Source organism: Nymphaea colorata, chromosome 2 (genome assembly GCF_008831285.2).
Source record: "Nymphaea colorata isolate Beijing-Zhang1983 chromosome 2, ASM883128v2, whole genome shotgun sequence".
Lineage (NCBI taxonomy): Eukaryota > Viridiplantae > Streptophyta > Magnoliopsida > Nymphaeales > Nymphaeaceae > Nymphaea > Nymphaea colorata.
The window spans coordinates 32,066,412-32,083,170 of record NC_045139.1 but is presented as its reverse complement, the minus strand read 5'-3'; the positions used below and the strand labels follow the sequence as shown (position 1 = coordinate 32,083,170).

At 38.0% G+C, this 16,759-nt stretch overlaps 1 protein-coding gene across 2 annotated transcripts; it reads left to right on the top strand.

Moving 5' to 3' along the window:
* The first annotated feature begins 8,107 nt into the window (after nt 1-8,107).
* Nucleotides 8,108-14,447, top strand: LOC116247920 (probable protein phosphatase 2C 46). 2 transcript variants are annotated; one of them, XM_031620373.2, is made up of 5 exons: nt 8,108-8,206; nt 8,292-8,954; nt 9,510-9,877; nt 13,104-13,340; nt 14,058-14,447. In XM_031620373.2, exons 2-5 carry the CDS (start codon nt 8,618-8,620, stop codon nt 14,322-14,324), a joined length of 1,209 nt encoding a protein of 402 aa, XP_031476233.1. In that variant the 5' UTR covers nt 8,108-8,206; nt 8,292-8,617; the 3' UTR covers nt 14,325-14,447. The 2 variants fall into 2 exon arrangements, with proteins under 2 accessions (XP_031476233.1, XP_049931961.1); XM_050076004.1 differs by having other exon boundaries at nt 8,151-8,954.
* Nucleotides 14,448-16,759: the final 2,312 nt, after the last annotated feature.

Below are 16,759 nucleotides of genomic sequence, written 5' to 3'. Positions count from 1 at the left end.
ATTGGTTCATTTGGATTCGACGATGTTGATGGATCAAATTCAAATGACTAAAACCCATATCTACCAACTAAATTCTATTCCATTTCATAAACTATAAACTAGGCTTTAGAATTTTAGATGAAAAAAAAAAAACGGATGTATTGTTGTCAATCTAGATGAGCTCATATAAAAAGATTTAGAACTTAATGGATCCACTATTTGTTTCAGGTTGTTTGAACCGATGTGCAGTTGAAACCGGTTCATCCAGTCCCGAACCGTTTCCATTTTAACAAAATTGGTTCTAGATCAATTAAACATAAGATCTAGGAACCAATTTGGGCCATTTCCAGACCAGTTTCAAGAATTTTTAAACATATTTAAATATCATTATATACTCTTTTCAGTATATGACACTACTTAAATTAATCTAGTATTAATGTTGATTAATATAAAACTAGTTAATTAATCATTTCCCCGTTGCAGCTTCTATAGTTCTCTTCACATTGATTGGAGCCTGCAACAAGATTCTGGACATTCGGGCTAAAATCCAAAGGTCATACCCTTGTGCCTCCAAGGTTCTAACTTGCTTCGAAGATTGAGTGAACCTACAATAAGTCTTTCAAGTCGATTATTATGTTTGCCAATGTTTACAGCCCAAAAAACAAACACATTGGAACATGACATCAGCGACCATATTCGAACCTCAAACCTCTTATTTTATGTTATAGGGTTCCATGAATTTGCTTCAATTTTGGGCAGTTGCACCTGATAGTAACACATTTGTCACTAATACCAAACACCCAATTTGAACCTAATCAATGGCGATCCAATCAAATAAATTCCATCTCGAATTTAGGGTTGCCACATGTTATGTTTCAATCATTTTAAATTCCATTTTAAAATTTTTCAATGCTCGATTCACCAATTCCACATCCTCACGGATTCGGTTCATGAACCATGGGCAGAGCCAGGGGGGGCCCGCATGGGCCTTGGCCCCACTTCAATTTTTTTTTAAATTAGAAGTAAATTTTAAAAAATTTTACTTGTCTTACATAAAAAAATTTTGAAAAATGATATTTTGGCTCCTTTGATTCGGACCCCCTCATGAAAAGCTTCTAACATTAGTCCATACTCTTACATAAGCCATCAATTCAATCAGATGGATCGACACGAGATCCTGTTACTACATGAATGATAATAATACTAATAACGTGCTTTGAACTGTAACCTTCCCCATTAGAATCCGCAGCTTGAGATGTCAGCAATAAAAACAGCACCAACATCCATGAGCAAAGCAATATTACGCTCTTTCTTGTCCTTTCCTTTTTCTTTTTTCATTGTACTAAAACTAGTAGTCGGCTGCTTCTTCATGATTGATTTTTGATGACATCGTTCATAGATCTTCATGTCTTGTATCTACTTCCTCGTGAAGATTTACATAATCATAAATTATTGATTGATAACGATCAGCTTAATTGAGATGTTGATATATCAAATCAATAAGTCCAAGATTATATTATTTCTTTCTTTTCCTTTTTTAAATAAGTCAAAGACGATATATCGATTGAAGATTATTCCGGATGACATTTTTGTAGCATTTTTTAACTCATTTTAAGAGCAGGGAGACCTACTGTTCCGTTGAAAGTCGAAGCCCTCGCCCAACCCTTATCTCTTTATGGTACTATGCTTACTTTTAACCATCCGAAGTGTTGCCCCTACCACACTTCAACTTATATGTTCGTGACTCATTTTCTGCAGCACATGAATTCTTGAAAATTCAAAATAATAAATTTTATATAATAAAATAAAAAAAATGCCTTTCTTAAAGACAAAGTGTCTTTCATTGGCCAACGGAAGTCATAATATTTTAAAGATAATAAAAGTAAGGATGTTAAATTATCGGATTCAAATCAGATATACTCTTAACCATATCCACTTTTTAGTATATTCATATTCTTATTCAAATGTGAACAAAGAAAAATGTCATATCCCAATCTAAAATCTGTTTGCACAACTGAATCTTATTTTTACATTCATATCTGAATCTAGAGTAGAAGGCGTGAATGAATTTGTCAGCAACAACAAAAAGAAGATGGCTTTGTATGCTAACAGCTAAGGAATGTATTTGAAAAAAGTTTTATCTTCTTACTGGTTGCTCGGTCAGAGGAGCAAACTTTTATTACTGGCGACTGATAGAGATGCCTCAATTTCTTAAAATCCTTGAGATCTCATCAACAGTGACTCTGGGAGATGAGCAAAGCCCTTGCGCTTCATTCTCACGTAACGTTCTGCCATTTAAGTTTTTTTTTAAATGTTTGCATGAGTTGAACAAAATCTTATAATAAAACTCAAGTCAGATGCTGATTAGCTTCAAATTATAGAGATTGTAACAAGCATCTTGGTTCATAATTTATTTTTATATTTTATTTGAATTGAGCTCTATCTAATTATCTAATATTCAGGTCAATTTTGACGGTTTGTGGGAGGCAAAGCCACCTTTGCTTCTTCTTGTTCTCAAGGTCAAGGCGGGTTTTGAGACCTAGGGGTTCTTACAATACATCGTTCAACTCAAGTACCGCACATGTCAGAGTTTGTAATCCAGATGAATAATACCCACAAAAATCAAATTGAATTGAGAATATATTGTCAGCGTGACAGTCAAGCCAACGAGCTATGCTATGCTCCTTGAAGCATTCGGGTCAGTTTTGAGTCGTATCATTAAATTATATTTTTAAAAAATAAAAAATCCCCTCAAACACAAAAAAAAAGTTCAAGGAAGACCTAATTTTTTTTATGTTATCAAAACAAGCCTATGTCTTTGGTTGTTTAGTCAAACGCACCATCTATCAAATGAATTGGTGAGCTAATGAAATTACTATTTTACCCTTTAAGAAAAGAAAGTGAAGGATATATTTGCTTTTTGCAAATGTTTTTTTAGGTAACTTCTTAACAACAATAATGCAAGATGGTAGTCCGTAGTTTGAATCAGTGTTTGCCAAAATGGGCCGATTTGCCCAATTCCACGGTGCCACTTGTCAAGTTTTCACTGATTTTTTAACATTTTTTTTTCATTTATAAAATTATTTTTATAGCTTTGCATTTATTTTTAATAACTTTTTAAATATTTTTGACCGATCCACGTGTTTCGATGTACACCGGTTTGGATGTAATTATACGTGAATAAATGTTATTTGATATAGTTGAAAAGGATATACAAATTAGTTCATCAACATGTAGATTTTATTGTATACATGAACCAGCAGTGTTTGGATAATCGAATCATTCTCTTCTAGCTTATAAATCTTCATTTCAAATTAAGCAAGCATAGTTAAGACCAATTTATAAATTCATTACTATATATTCAAATTGCTGACACGGATCCTATTTTTGAGATTATTATCATGGTAAGGAAAATACTCTCTATGTTAATATGAACTATATCACTACTTGGTTATTATAAAATTTGCTTTGTTTAAGCTTATTGTATTAAAATATAAACAATTTTTTTTTATGTTCTAAAATATAAAATATAATGAGATTGTATATTAACTTGCGATTTCTGAATTTACTTTTATAATGAGGATTCCCAATTAGTTTTGGACAATGGATATGGGTGTATAATCTCAGATCCATGAAGATCTATTATTACAAGTACTCCTCTAAACACATAACTAGAAACCCCATTATTGCTTGATTAGTTTATTATTTTTTCATTCCCTTTATGAGAAACTTAGCTTACTTTGGACTAGCAAGTAACTCAAAGCAGACCAGAACAATGGATCCAAGAATCAGATCTGCAACCATTCAGGATCTGCAATTAAATAGTGTTGGAACCAAGTAAGAGCACAACAAGCTCAGAGGAACGTAGGCTAGCTAGCTGGGTTGGCGGGCCAGTAAAAGGCTGGCCGTCAGTTTGATTCTCGTGGGCACTATTTTTCTGGACTCCAAGCAATGGATACATTACACTCCAGTAGGGCTGCACCTGAGCCGAGTCGAGCCCGAGCTTTGCGAGCTCGAACTTGACTCGGCTCAAAAACTCAAGCTCGGCTCGAACTCGACCCAAGCTCCTTATTGCAAGCTCGAACTCAACTTGACTACACAAAATCGAGCTCGAGCTTGACTCGTTTAACCCATTTAACTCGTTTACGCGCTACCTCGTGTAAGCATTAACTAGTTTAGCTCGTGTAACTCATTTAACTCGTATAAGCGTTAACTCGTGTAACTTGTTTAACTCGTTGAATTTGTGTAACTTGTGAAACCGGTTTGGGCAATATTATATAGAGTACCGGTTTGTAAGCTCGAACTTGACTCGTTTATGGTTTCGAGTATCTTTGTAAGCTCGAACTTGGCTCGTTTATAAACGAGTTGAGCACGAGCCGAGATTTTTCGATCGAGCTCGAGTTCGCTCGGCTCGTTGTGCAGTCCTCAAGTTGATAGGTGTTCGCTTTTTACCCAGGTTTCAAAGCAGCTCTGGACGCCAAGGGCTGCGAGAAGTCAGTTTATAAATGAATCAAAATGAAAGCAAGAGGCAACAAAATTTATCCATCAAAATGATATCATGAACAGGAAAGGTGAGAAGCTTCTTTGGCCTCATTGACATTATAAAATTGATACTGTCCAGGGAATCACTGCATCTGAGGGGACAAATTTTTCTGTGTTTGAGTCATATGGGCATCTAGGGCCCCATATTGAATAATTGATATCGACACCATATATTCCAATTCAACAGTCAAAACTTTATTATAAGCCACAAATGTTAATCATAAAGCTGCAACAAGAAAATAAAAAGGAAGGAAAAGTTTGAACCGGTTAATTTTGTCCAAGATTTTTTACTGACAGTGATTGGAAAATAAATGCAAGATAACTTGAAAAAAATGGATGCGTGGAGAAGACAGAGTTCCCGTCAGGGTTGTAAAAAATCGGAAACTAAACGGAAACCGTCATTGGATGAATCGGATAAATTTCGGGATTCAAATGAATCGGATGTGAATTTGTAAAAGATTATTATAGTGTTGGTCTTCTTAAGACAATTAGGTGGAAAATATTTAAAATAAATTAAATAAAATAAATTTTAAAATCTAAGATTTCATTTTTCCTTGACGCAGCCCTACAATCATAGTACATATTTTATTAACCGGCTACGAGTTGTTTATAATATCATTTGCAACCGTGTTCCCTTTTTGCCCATTAATAATTGGTAAATTTACTAGTGTTAGAGAGGGATGTCAATGGATCGTATTGATTGAATAGTCAATCAGATTGGTTTGTATTTGATTAAAAATTTAACATATAATTAAGAATAAAAAATGACATCTAATTAAATTCTTAAGAATCAATTATGATTTAGACTATTCCTATTAAGTTTCGTATAAGCGGATATATATATATATATATATATATATATATATAGTGATTGAGAGTATCTAGAGTCACTTAACCATCTAAACAAGACTGTTCATCCGATGCATATAAATAGTTGAGAAAAAAACATAAAGAAAAAAGTAAAAACTAATACTAGATGACGAAAATACCTAATGGTTATTTGGCTTCACTTGTCGTGCGGGTTATGATTATATAACTAAAGTTGAACTTATTGTTATTTTTCACGGTTTGAAATTAGCTTGGGAACGTGGCTTTCGTAAAGTTACTGTTGAATCAGATTCCTTGTTAACTTTGAGTAAGGTTTTAAAAGAAGTGCAGCCTCGTAATCTTTTATTCCATAATCAAGCAGTGTCAAGAATTATTGAGACAAATTGGGAGTGTGTCTTATGTCGTACGTATAGAGAAGCTAATACGTGTGTTGATTTTTTTTGCCTTATAAACATTTCAAAAATCTTTTGGAATGACCGTTCTTGATTGACGAGGATCTGATTGGTGTAGTTCGACCTCGTACTACAATTAATTAATCTAGTTCTAAACCACTCATATATAAAAAAAAATACCAATCATTTTTTTGTTATTGTTTTTCTCCTAACAATCATAATGATCTATACTCTGATTAGATAGCAGGACTCTAAAAGATAAACACCTAGTAGAGCATTAAAATCTTAGGAGAAGAAAAATCAATAAGTTTGATGGAAAATAACTAGAACCCAAACCGCTTTTAAATTAGCATGTTAATTTTTTGTTTGAAATTTAAGTGGCACAGTTTTTTGTCTCTCCTTGAATAAAGTGTTTGGATGACACCTTCATCTAGTCCAGTTTTTTGAAATTTTTTTAGTTTTTTAATGAATTTTAAAAACCTTGTTTTTTTCTTTAAGTGATGTATCTAAAACCTGGTTTTTCAATAACCCAAGGGAGCTAGGTCTTTTACTTGTTTTTAAAAAATCAGGTTTTATCAAAACTGGGTTTTCCTCAAACCCACTACTAATGTCACCCAAATACGCTAAAAACATGGTTTTGTGGTCTCATCCAAACACCTTCGAAATATTTTTGGGATATACGATTTTTTCGGTGCTGCGGGCGGCAGAAAGATTGAAGTGGCTGGTTTGATGACAAACTGGCAAGATGAACAGTGGATCACCTGTTCAGAAAATGTCTGAACAAAGGCGGCTAGAATTTATTGAGATCTATTTAGCATTCCCCAGAATCTACCCGTCTCTCCCAGATGATGACAATCCCGAGGCCCTTTTCCTGAAGTTGTTGGATAAAAACACTGAAACCAGAAGAGGAGCTTTGTGTGGTTCATGTTCAGAGCACCATGAAAAGTGAAGGTGGAAGAAGAAGATGGTGATGGCACAGGCAGATGTCACATTCCAAAAGATCCACAGTGGCTAATTTAAGCCAAGCCAGGAGCGCGTATGAGCCATTGTCGTCATTGCTGTACAACTCCAGACCACGAAATGACTGACAGAACCTTTTGACCATGGCCATTCTTTTCTTTTAGCGAGGTCGGCAGTTGTTTGCCCAAAAGACCACCTTTCTCTAGGAGAAGACAGCACCCCAAAGAGGGCAGTTCTAGTCATTTCTCTCCCTGCTGATACTTTTGAGTCTTCCTTCAATTTATAGAAGAATTAATTTCGAGCAGCAGGAAGAACAAAGTTACAAACCCAATCCTCTTCTGAACTTATCCACACTGCATCAATAATTCCTTTGTTTTACCTCTCATTCTTCACCTCCAGAGTAACAAAGATTAAAAAAAAAAACTACCCATTTCTAAAAAGACAACAGAAACCCCTTTTTGATCTCATAAACATTGCTTCATATGTTATATTTATCTAGTCTGATGGAACTGCAGCAGTAAAAAACTTGGGCATGTACAGGTGATGAAAAAGAGAAACTGAATTGCCCTTTTAGTTCTATATACATTTTTTTTTATACAATTAAGTGTCTAGTCTAATGAAAGCGATGCGATCAAGAACTTGGGTATGTCTTGCTTAGATACAGTCTCTATCTATATGTAAAGATATTGGAGATGCCAGCAGAAGGCTAGCTTGGCATTGACCTGCTGTCCGGTAGTGACTGTGCTCTGCCGACTTGAGTGAGCAGAGCATGCAGTGAATGGGCTCGGCTGGACCTCAGCCTCAGAGGTAACAATCAATGAAGGCTGTATTGAGCTGTCATGAACATAATCATGCTAAGGTTTTTCTGGACTAATAACAAAGACAGGAGATCCCAATAAATGGAAAATCTGATACAATCAACTATATCCATATGCAGATACCCTTATTAATGACACCCAACAGGACATTCTTCTTTGGCTTTATGATATTGGTGAATAGTGTTTCTCTTGGTTGTTTTACTGTAAACTGCAAATGTTGAAGAGGAGTCGCTCAGCTGGCCCCATGTAGATGGGTTGAAGCCTGATGGCGACCATGATTACCTACCTTAAAACACATGGGATCCTCTCTTTCTCTCTCTCTCTCTCTCTCTCTCTCTATTTGAAAACACATCTCTCAGACACCAAAATGAAATGAAATAAATAACACCTGTAATGGATTTGAAGAGCTTGGTTTGACTAGAAAATTTAAAAAATATATATATTACTTTTGTTGGGATAATTCTATTTCTTATTCCATTTTTTCTGACGGGTTGCACTGCTGGTGACAATGGAACAGTGACAGAGAGAGAGGCGAAAAGGAAAGGGAGTGGGGAAGGGTAATTAAAAATGATGCGTCATCATCAATGGAGAGAGAGAGAGAGAGAGAGAGAGGAGGTGTTCGCCGGCCCCATCAGAAAATTGTCCAACTTGAAAAGCTCCCCTGACGCCAAACCGTTTTGGGCTTTGGTGGGTCTCTCTCCCTCTAACCCTTGGCTTCTGCTTGGCTGTCTCAGATTAGCTCCATGTTGGTTTTTATGGATTTTGTCTGCAGAGAGGAGAAGCGGAAGAGCGAGAGATGCGAAAAAAAAGAGCACCCAACAAGAAAATAGTATTAATAATCACTTCCCTTCAGCTCCCATCCTCATCCTCTTTCTCTTCCTACTCTTTGGTTATTTCTCTCCCTAGATCTGCGAACAGTACCGCCTTCGTGGCTACCTCCATGATCTCTGGATGAAGAAAGGAGGGAAGAGGGGTAGATTTGGCGCCTCCCCATCTGGCCATTTTAGGGTTTGCTGCTCAGGGTCTGCCGTCATCTGTGCCGCCAGTTCGTTTTTGATGTGGAGGGAAAATTGGTGTCCCGTCTGGATGAGATGAGGGATGTTGGCGGACTTAATGAAGCTCGTAGCCGCCTGCTGGCGGCCGTCTGCCAAGGACGGGTACGGCAACGGTAGTCGCGGAGGAGGAGATGCCGCTATCGTTGGACGGCAGGACGGCCTTCTCTGGTATAAGGACTCTGGCCAGCATCTGAATGGCGAATTTTCGATGGCTGTCGTCCAGGCTAACAACCTCCTCGAGGATCAGAGCCAGATCGAGTCCGGTTCGTTGAGCTTGCTCGAGTCCGGACCTTGCGGCACCTTCGTCGGCGTCTACGACGGTCACGGCGGCCCCGAGACTTCGCGGTATATCAACGATCACCTCTTCTACCACCTGAAGAGTGAGTCATCTCGGAGCCAGCCTTTTGCTACATTAGCATTTTTTTCTCGTCTCCTCTTGTGATGCGGCTATAATTTTGGAAGGCCTAATTCGTGATGACAGCTCATAAATTAGTGGGATCCAGTTCGGTAGATTTTAATTATGTTGGATACTTGGTTGATTCCATGGAATTTTTTATTAGATCTGACTGTTGGGATTGAGATTGTCTACCTGCCATATTTGGCTTTTTGATCCCAACTTATTGCTTCTCATTTGTCGGAAAATGTTGGTAGCTTTTGATTCATGGAACTAACCTGATGATGCTTGATATGCAGTTTATGAATTTAATTTCATGTTTTAACTCGACTAGTTGGTCCTTTATTTGGTAAACCAGGATTCAATAATTCTCTAGTTAAGCGTATGAATGTAGTAATGAATGCATTTATTTTCTTGTTCTTTTAATTCAATAATGATCTGTAGATTCTCCGAATTTTATTTGCATAGCTGTGACATAACTTTGAGCGTTCAAGTGGTGAATGGTACTTGCTTGAATGACGCGGAACTGTGATGGAAGCAGGATTCGCATCGGAGCAGCAGTCTATGTCAGCAGACGTCATAAGGAAGGCATTCTTGGCAACGGAGGAAGGTTTTTCCAGTGTCGTTTCCAGGCAATGGCCTAACAAGCCGCAGATTGCTGCAGTTGGTTCATGTTGTCTGGCTGGAATTATATGCAACGGAACACTATATGTAGCAAATGTGGGCGACTCTCGGGCCGTCTTGGGTAGGCTAGTCAAGGCAACTGGAGAAGTATTGCCCATTCAATTGTCCACTGAGCATAATGCGAGTAATGAAGCTATAAGGCAGGAGTTGCGATCGATGCATCCTGATGACTCGAATATAGTATTTTTGAAGCATAATGTCTGGCGAGTGAAGGGCCTTATACAGGTATTGTTTTTAGACTTTAAAACTTGATCTTTGTTGAGGACTGTTTGTGTCGACAAACTGGTTACTTTTACAGCTGGAAGCCTACTTGCGTAGACTGTAATTCTTTTCATTATGTGCAAGTTCACATTGGCGAGTTTTGGGTGTCTAAATGAAAAACGTTTGTGCTAGACATGGTATCTTGTGCTACTTGCTTGGCCAGGCATTCTTTGATTTTGATGACATAGTAGGCTTCTACAATATTCATTGATAAGTTTCCTAGATGTCAAGCTACTGAGCTGCTTGTACTGTTTTGTCACTTGCACGACTGCCTTTATGGACAAAAGAAGAAAGTTTTATTTGGAAAATATTATGATCTTTGTCACACGTACCCGCACGGTACGGGTACGACACGGGTACGGGTACGGCAGGGTACTGCGTTGACCGTACCAGGTGCGGTCAACGCACCCAAGGTCATTTTTGACCTTTTTCAGACTCGGTCAATGTTGACTGAGTCCAAATTTGTCCAATTTTAATGTTAACGATTTTTACATTTTAACTTCTTAAACCATTTTAACTTTAAAATTTTCGAAACCCTCATTTTAATGTCCCACTTCCCTCTTTTTTCTTCATTTTAACTTTTATATATGTATGTGCATGTGTGTGTACGGCCATACCCCCGCACCCAAGTTTTTTAAAAATGGTCCGTACCCGCACCGACACCCGCACCCGTACCCGTACCTATGTGACATATATTATGATAGGATGACTGCATTAAAGCTTCAGAGTTTCTGACTGCCTGTGCCGTCTTCCGTAGTTCTTTCTTTCTGGTACAGGTTTTCTAATTGGTAATGAACAATGGGAGTGAATGCGAGCTTTCGTTGGTTGATTTCTGTATTCAGAACTACTGCTTTTGCTTTAGATCCTATGGACTATGGATATGTAGTTTAGGGTTGAAGCATTGCATATAATGATTAAGCTCTTCAACTCAAGAAAGAAGCAAGTTCATTCTGTGTTTCCATCTTTGTCAAGATATCCATGTCTCTATGCACATATGGCATGCAAAATAATTCCTGCCTTACAAGCTGGTCTCTCTCCAAGTTTGAATATTGGCATGAACCAAGATCAAGAATTCAAGATTGGCCAGGACAAAAAAAGGATGAATTGAGGGACATGGTCTTGACAATATTCAGCATAGGTTTGACAATGCTGGGGTATTCAAGTGTTGAAACTTGACTGGCAAATGCAGTGTCTATGAAGTGATTGTGTGCCATAGACTGTTATACATGGATCATTGTAGAAAATGGATCCACTGTTGGATTTGCTGAAGGAACTTGAGAGAGTTATCGTGTTAATTTTTTGAATGCTTACTTACTAGCCTATCCCTGATATTATGGTTATGCTTGTTCTCTTAAATCAATTATTATTTATGTCTGCAAGATTTCTTGTTTAAAAATGCTTCTAAGAACTAGGAACTGGTTCTGGAAACAAAGGCCTACTGATCCAATATGCTTTGGGTGTTCCTTCAATTTGTTCCTCCAATGTGGATGGGAAACTGATGCATTGATGTCCTATATGGCATAATTTGAGAGGCAGAATTGGAAAACCTGATGAAATTTTTTTCGTGGTGGCTGGAGAATTTGATTGACATGCAGCCTATGTCACATGGGTGCGGGTACAGTATGGGTGCGGGTTCGGACATGGGAATTTTGAAAATTGTGGGTACTCGGGTACGCAAATTTTATATTTTTGAAAATGATAAAATGAAAAAAAAAGCCACTAATAGTCTTATAATTTACAAAAAAATCTCAAAATTAAAGAAAAATGAGAGTAAAATATAGAATCTTATTGGAAGGGAAACATAAAAGAACGGAAAAATAAAAATTAGAGAAAAAATTAAGTTTGAAAATATAATTTTTAAAATGCAGCCGTACATGTACCCATGTCGGCATACCCACATACCGACATGGGTACCTGAGCGAAACTGGCATACCCGTGTCACATAGCACGCAACGTAAGATTGCTTGGGTTGTCAAAATATAGATAAAAAGTAAGGGAGCTAGGTAGACGATGAACTAGACTATTAAAGATGGGAGAAACCTTGCTTTGGATAGAGCTACCAAAGTTGCACTTTCAAGATATTGGAGTGTAGTAAGGCATCTTGGTGGGACTGAGATATTCCGAATGACCATTTCCTTTTTTTACTAGAAGATGATTGCTGTCGTGCTTGAAACCAAATATACTGTGGAACACAAGTCCTTTCTCTTTGGGTACTTTCAGTAAAATAAAAATTTATCCAGCGGGCAGCAGGCCATGGAGAGTCATGGAGGATTCTCTGTTCAGATCCAACCTGTTTTAAAGAAATTGTAAAGTTTTAGACATTTGGTCCCAATTCCGAAACATATAAAAAACAACATAAATGGATGTCAATTTATATATTTTGTATTGCCCCTGAACAAAAAGCATTATATACAAGTGGTCATTAAGAAGAACTTTTTTTTTTCTCTCCTGCTGCATCCCACTATGTTCTTAAGTATGCGAAATTGTGGGCAAAGCATGACAGAGCCCTCATATTATGCATGTTTAGGAGTGATCATTTGACTACCATGACCTAGCCTATCCCAGCCCAGTTCCTTGGAGAAGATTACTGACCCATCAGCAATCTGGGGTGGGCCAAGTGCCAAAGCCCCTAGACCTCGCCCACCTGGACCTAGCAATGTGTCACATGTAGTCCTCTCCCACTCCCAAGCAGAATGAATAGGCCATGTATCTACTCTTGTAAGGTTTGTCAACTCATTGGGTGGCCTTTCAATGTCACGCTAGTGGGAGGTGAGGCAATCCATCCCAGGTTCCGTTCCAGATCTTTTAATGATAGAATGTGGTATAGTATGTTATTCAGATAAGGCATTTATGTCAGTGGGCATATTCCAATACCTTGGCTATCAGAAAGGACAAACAGAGCACTGTATTCCTAGACAGCACAAGGTGTATGGCTGTATGGGTCACAAAAGGAACAGAAAACGATAGTGAACAAGGGGTATAAGCACCAACTCAGTATATGCAGAAGCTAAAGAATAGTCAGCACATCCCCTTGCTGAGGACCCAGAATATGTTGACTTTGATTGGCCTTCATTCTTATCCACCATTTAGTTTACATTCTTTGACAACTTGATAATTATTTTGTGGAAATAAGTGAATGTATGAATAGTTTATACTTCTCTTCTGCTGACCTGGCACACTTCTCATGCAGATTTCTAGATCAATTGGTGATATATATTTAAAGAAGTCTGAGTACAACAGGGAGCCGTTATTTGCTAAATTCCGTCTGCCGGAACCCTTTAAAAGGCCAATACTTAGTGCTGAACCATCCATTGCAGTGCACACATTGCAACCTCAGGATCAGTTTGTCATATTTGCCTCCGATGGGCTCTGGGAGCATCTCAGTAATCAGGAAGCAGTTGACCTTGTTCATAATAATCCACACAATGTAAGATCTCATAACAAAAAGAAATTTGTTTATTGCTCTTTCTTGTACCCTGTACTACCAAAACCTTGCATTTTTTTAAGATTTGATTAAAGTTGTTCTTTTGTCCATGAGGTTTCGAGAGAAATAAGGAAAAAAAAAACATTTTAATCCTGTTCTTCTATGCTGAGGGAAATGTGCTGTAGAGGCAATAGACACCAAGAAATATCTAGCATACATGTAACTGGCCGGGCATAAGTGTCCTCGTCCTACCCTTCTCCAGCATTATCTAAATGTTCAGCAAGTCCTTTATGAACCCCGGTGACAACGGGGTTTAGTATTATTATGTTCTAAATATCTAGTCTTGCCATGCTCCTCAGCAGCCAGCTTCTGCTGCCAGTAAAACAGTTGAAGTCATAATCTCACTTGTGTTCTTTAACTTTCTTTTTTTCAACCAATGTCTGAACTTCCTTTCGTTTCAGATATGGCAAGAAGCTTGCTAGCATCTCCTCTCTCGATTTCAGTACCCCTGCTTAAGACTATTCATAATTGGTCTTTGGTTTCTTTCCTATTCCTTATTCCTTTTACAGATTATGTGGTCATATCATACTGTGTTGCTTTGTGAACAAGTGTGATATTTGCCAACTTCATTATGATTTGGCCTACTACCAAAATAATGCATTGGTGATTAGCAGCTTAACACCATAATTCGTGCAAAAAATCTGATATTTCAACGCGCAGGGAATTGCAAGGAGGCTGGTCAAAGCTGCACTTCAAGAAGCAGCAAAGAAGCGTGAAATGCGGTACTCTGATTTGAAAAAGATCGAGCGGGGAGTGAGGCGGCATTTTCATGATGACATCACAGTTGTTGTTGTATTCCTTGACCCCACCAAAGCAGTGTCAAGTTATAGTGGCTCCCTCGTTTCTTTAAGAGCTGGTGGGATAACTGTACCGTCAAATTCTTTGGCTCCTTATGGTACACCTATGGAAAATAGTAATTCCCTCTGAATTTTGCTCAAGTTCTGAACTCTCCTAATACGTCATCCAATTTGAGGGATGGTTATTATGAAAATAGAAGGTGTTATATATGCAAAAAGTTTAATGTTATCAAATAAGATTTTCACAACAGAATGAATGTTATTAGTATAAAAAATAATGTTGTGACCTATACGGCAATGATATCTATGGAGGTAAAGGCGCCAATGAAAATAATATTGGCACTGTCATCAAGATGGAGGGTCAATGGCCTAACATTGCAAGAAAATCATTTGAAACATCTCTTGGTCTAATTTCCAAGTATGTTTTTAAGTTTGAAGGAGGATGAGAATGGAAAATGTTATGCAAAGTAACTAACATTATTAAACAGGATTTCCCAACAAGAGGAAGGTTATTATTGTTAAAGATATTGCTGCACCCTATAAAGAAATAACATTTATGAGAATAAAAAACCAATGAAGATAATAATAGAATTGCCATCAACAAGTTGGGCAGTCAATCTAGAATTGCACAAAAAAAACCATGAGAATATATGGAGATTATCTTAAACAGAGAGTATAAATATCAAGACCTCACACTATCGATCCTTGAGGCCAATGGTGGTCTTTACACTATCGATCCTTGAGGCCAATGGTGGTCTTTTCTGGAGAAGAACCACATTAAATCTTGTATTTTGTTATTTTTATTGGTTTTTAACATCATCCAAGTTCGTTGCAGGTGTTTTTGTTGGATTTGATGTTAGATCCAAACCTTTTACATCCCGTAGTTCGATACCCAGTCTGCCACTCTTACTTACCTTTCATCAAGAAATAGGACGTTTTTCGATTCCTTTACTTGGAATTCATTTCCCAAACTGATTGTGATAGAAAACTTGATTATTTGAACTGTATTGACTTGCTCAAATGACTAATTCAAAATCCATTCGATTCCTTCTCTCTCTGTCTCTCTTCAATGATGCATCAAAAATTTCACAAACGTCGATTGGCTCGTGTAATTGTCATGTTTATATATAGATTTCCATTTGCGTTTTTAAATTGTATAATTCATCATCAAAATATATGAACTTTATATATATGATGGAAGATTTCTGATAACAATGTCTGTACAATGTCGGGAATATATTTGCGGCAAGTCAATTATGGTATCGCCCACCAGATTCTGTTCGTTGTTTACGGTGGACTTAACACAGCAAAACGGATGCATTCGTTCACTGTCGGATCAACTCATCTGCTTGCAACTCCGGCAACCCAAACGGCCGGATTCTCCCCCACAAACCTGCTCGCCCTTTCAATTCTCCTTCCAAGAAACCCAAACCAAGAACAAAGATGAACGAGAGAGAGGGAAAGAATGAGCTGGAGAATTCATGGACACTTAAGTTTTAGCGTTTCATAAATATACTCCAATGTTTTGGGGTGAAACAACCACATACTACATCATCCCTGAAACAGCGGTCTCTTGAATCCAAAGACTTCGTTACTTACAGAGACGCCATGTGAAAGGAGGCAGGTCTCCGAGGCCTGGAGAGGCATTAGATAAATACGTATCCCGCTGCAGACAGCATGGCTCCCGAGGAACCCGCCGCCCAACCAGGAGATGTAATGGCCCTTCTTTGTTCCTCTCCTACTGACAACAAAAAACAACTGTAGTGGTGGTGGTGAGATCTTAAAATCACAAAGTGCAACAGCAACAGACAATGGCCGTTCCACCTGGGGCCTATGAAATGTATATCCCCGTCTTTCTATCTCTCTTGACGGCGTGTCGGGAGGGAGTGGACATAGATAATGGCTCTCAAGTGCATGAACACGAAAACTGAAGTCAGCTCCGCTTCTTTCATAGCCATTGGCGGAGCCAGAGAAAGTTTTAGTTGAGGGACAACCGCCAAGAACGAAGATGAGAGAGAGAAATTAGATTTTCTTTCAGCCGCATTAAGTGATGAGAATGAGATTGAGCTCCTTCCCTCCCTCCCCTTTGTTTTAGGCGCATCGCCAAGAGAGAGAGAGACGGGGATACACATTTCACTGGCCACAGGCGGAGCCGCCGTTGTTTGAATGTTTCTTGTTATTGTACTTGGTGATTTACGATCTCACCGCCACCACCACCACAGTTGTTGTCTGTTGTAAGGGAGAAACGGAAAAATACTATTTTTCCTCGTTCACATGAAGTGTTTAGGGAGCCTTTGGATGACACAAACCAAGAACTTGGTTTTTTTGTGAAAAACTTGATTTAGAGGCGAAAATCACAAACCAAGAACTTGGTTTTTTTGTGAAAAACTTGATTTAGAGGCGAAAATCAGTTTTGCCTCGATCTTTTTATGAAAACCAGATTTTGCCAAAACTCAAAAATAAGTTTGAATGTCATCCAAACTCCTGAAATGGTGTTTTGAATTAAAACCTCGTTTTAGCTTGTCGCATCGGACGTGGGTTCCTTGGGAAATGTGCCGTTTGCAG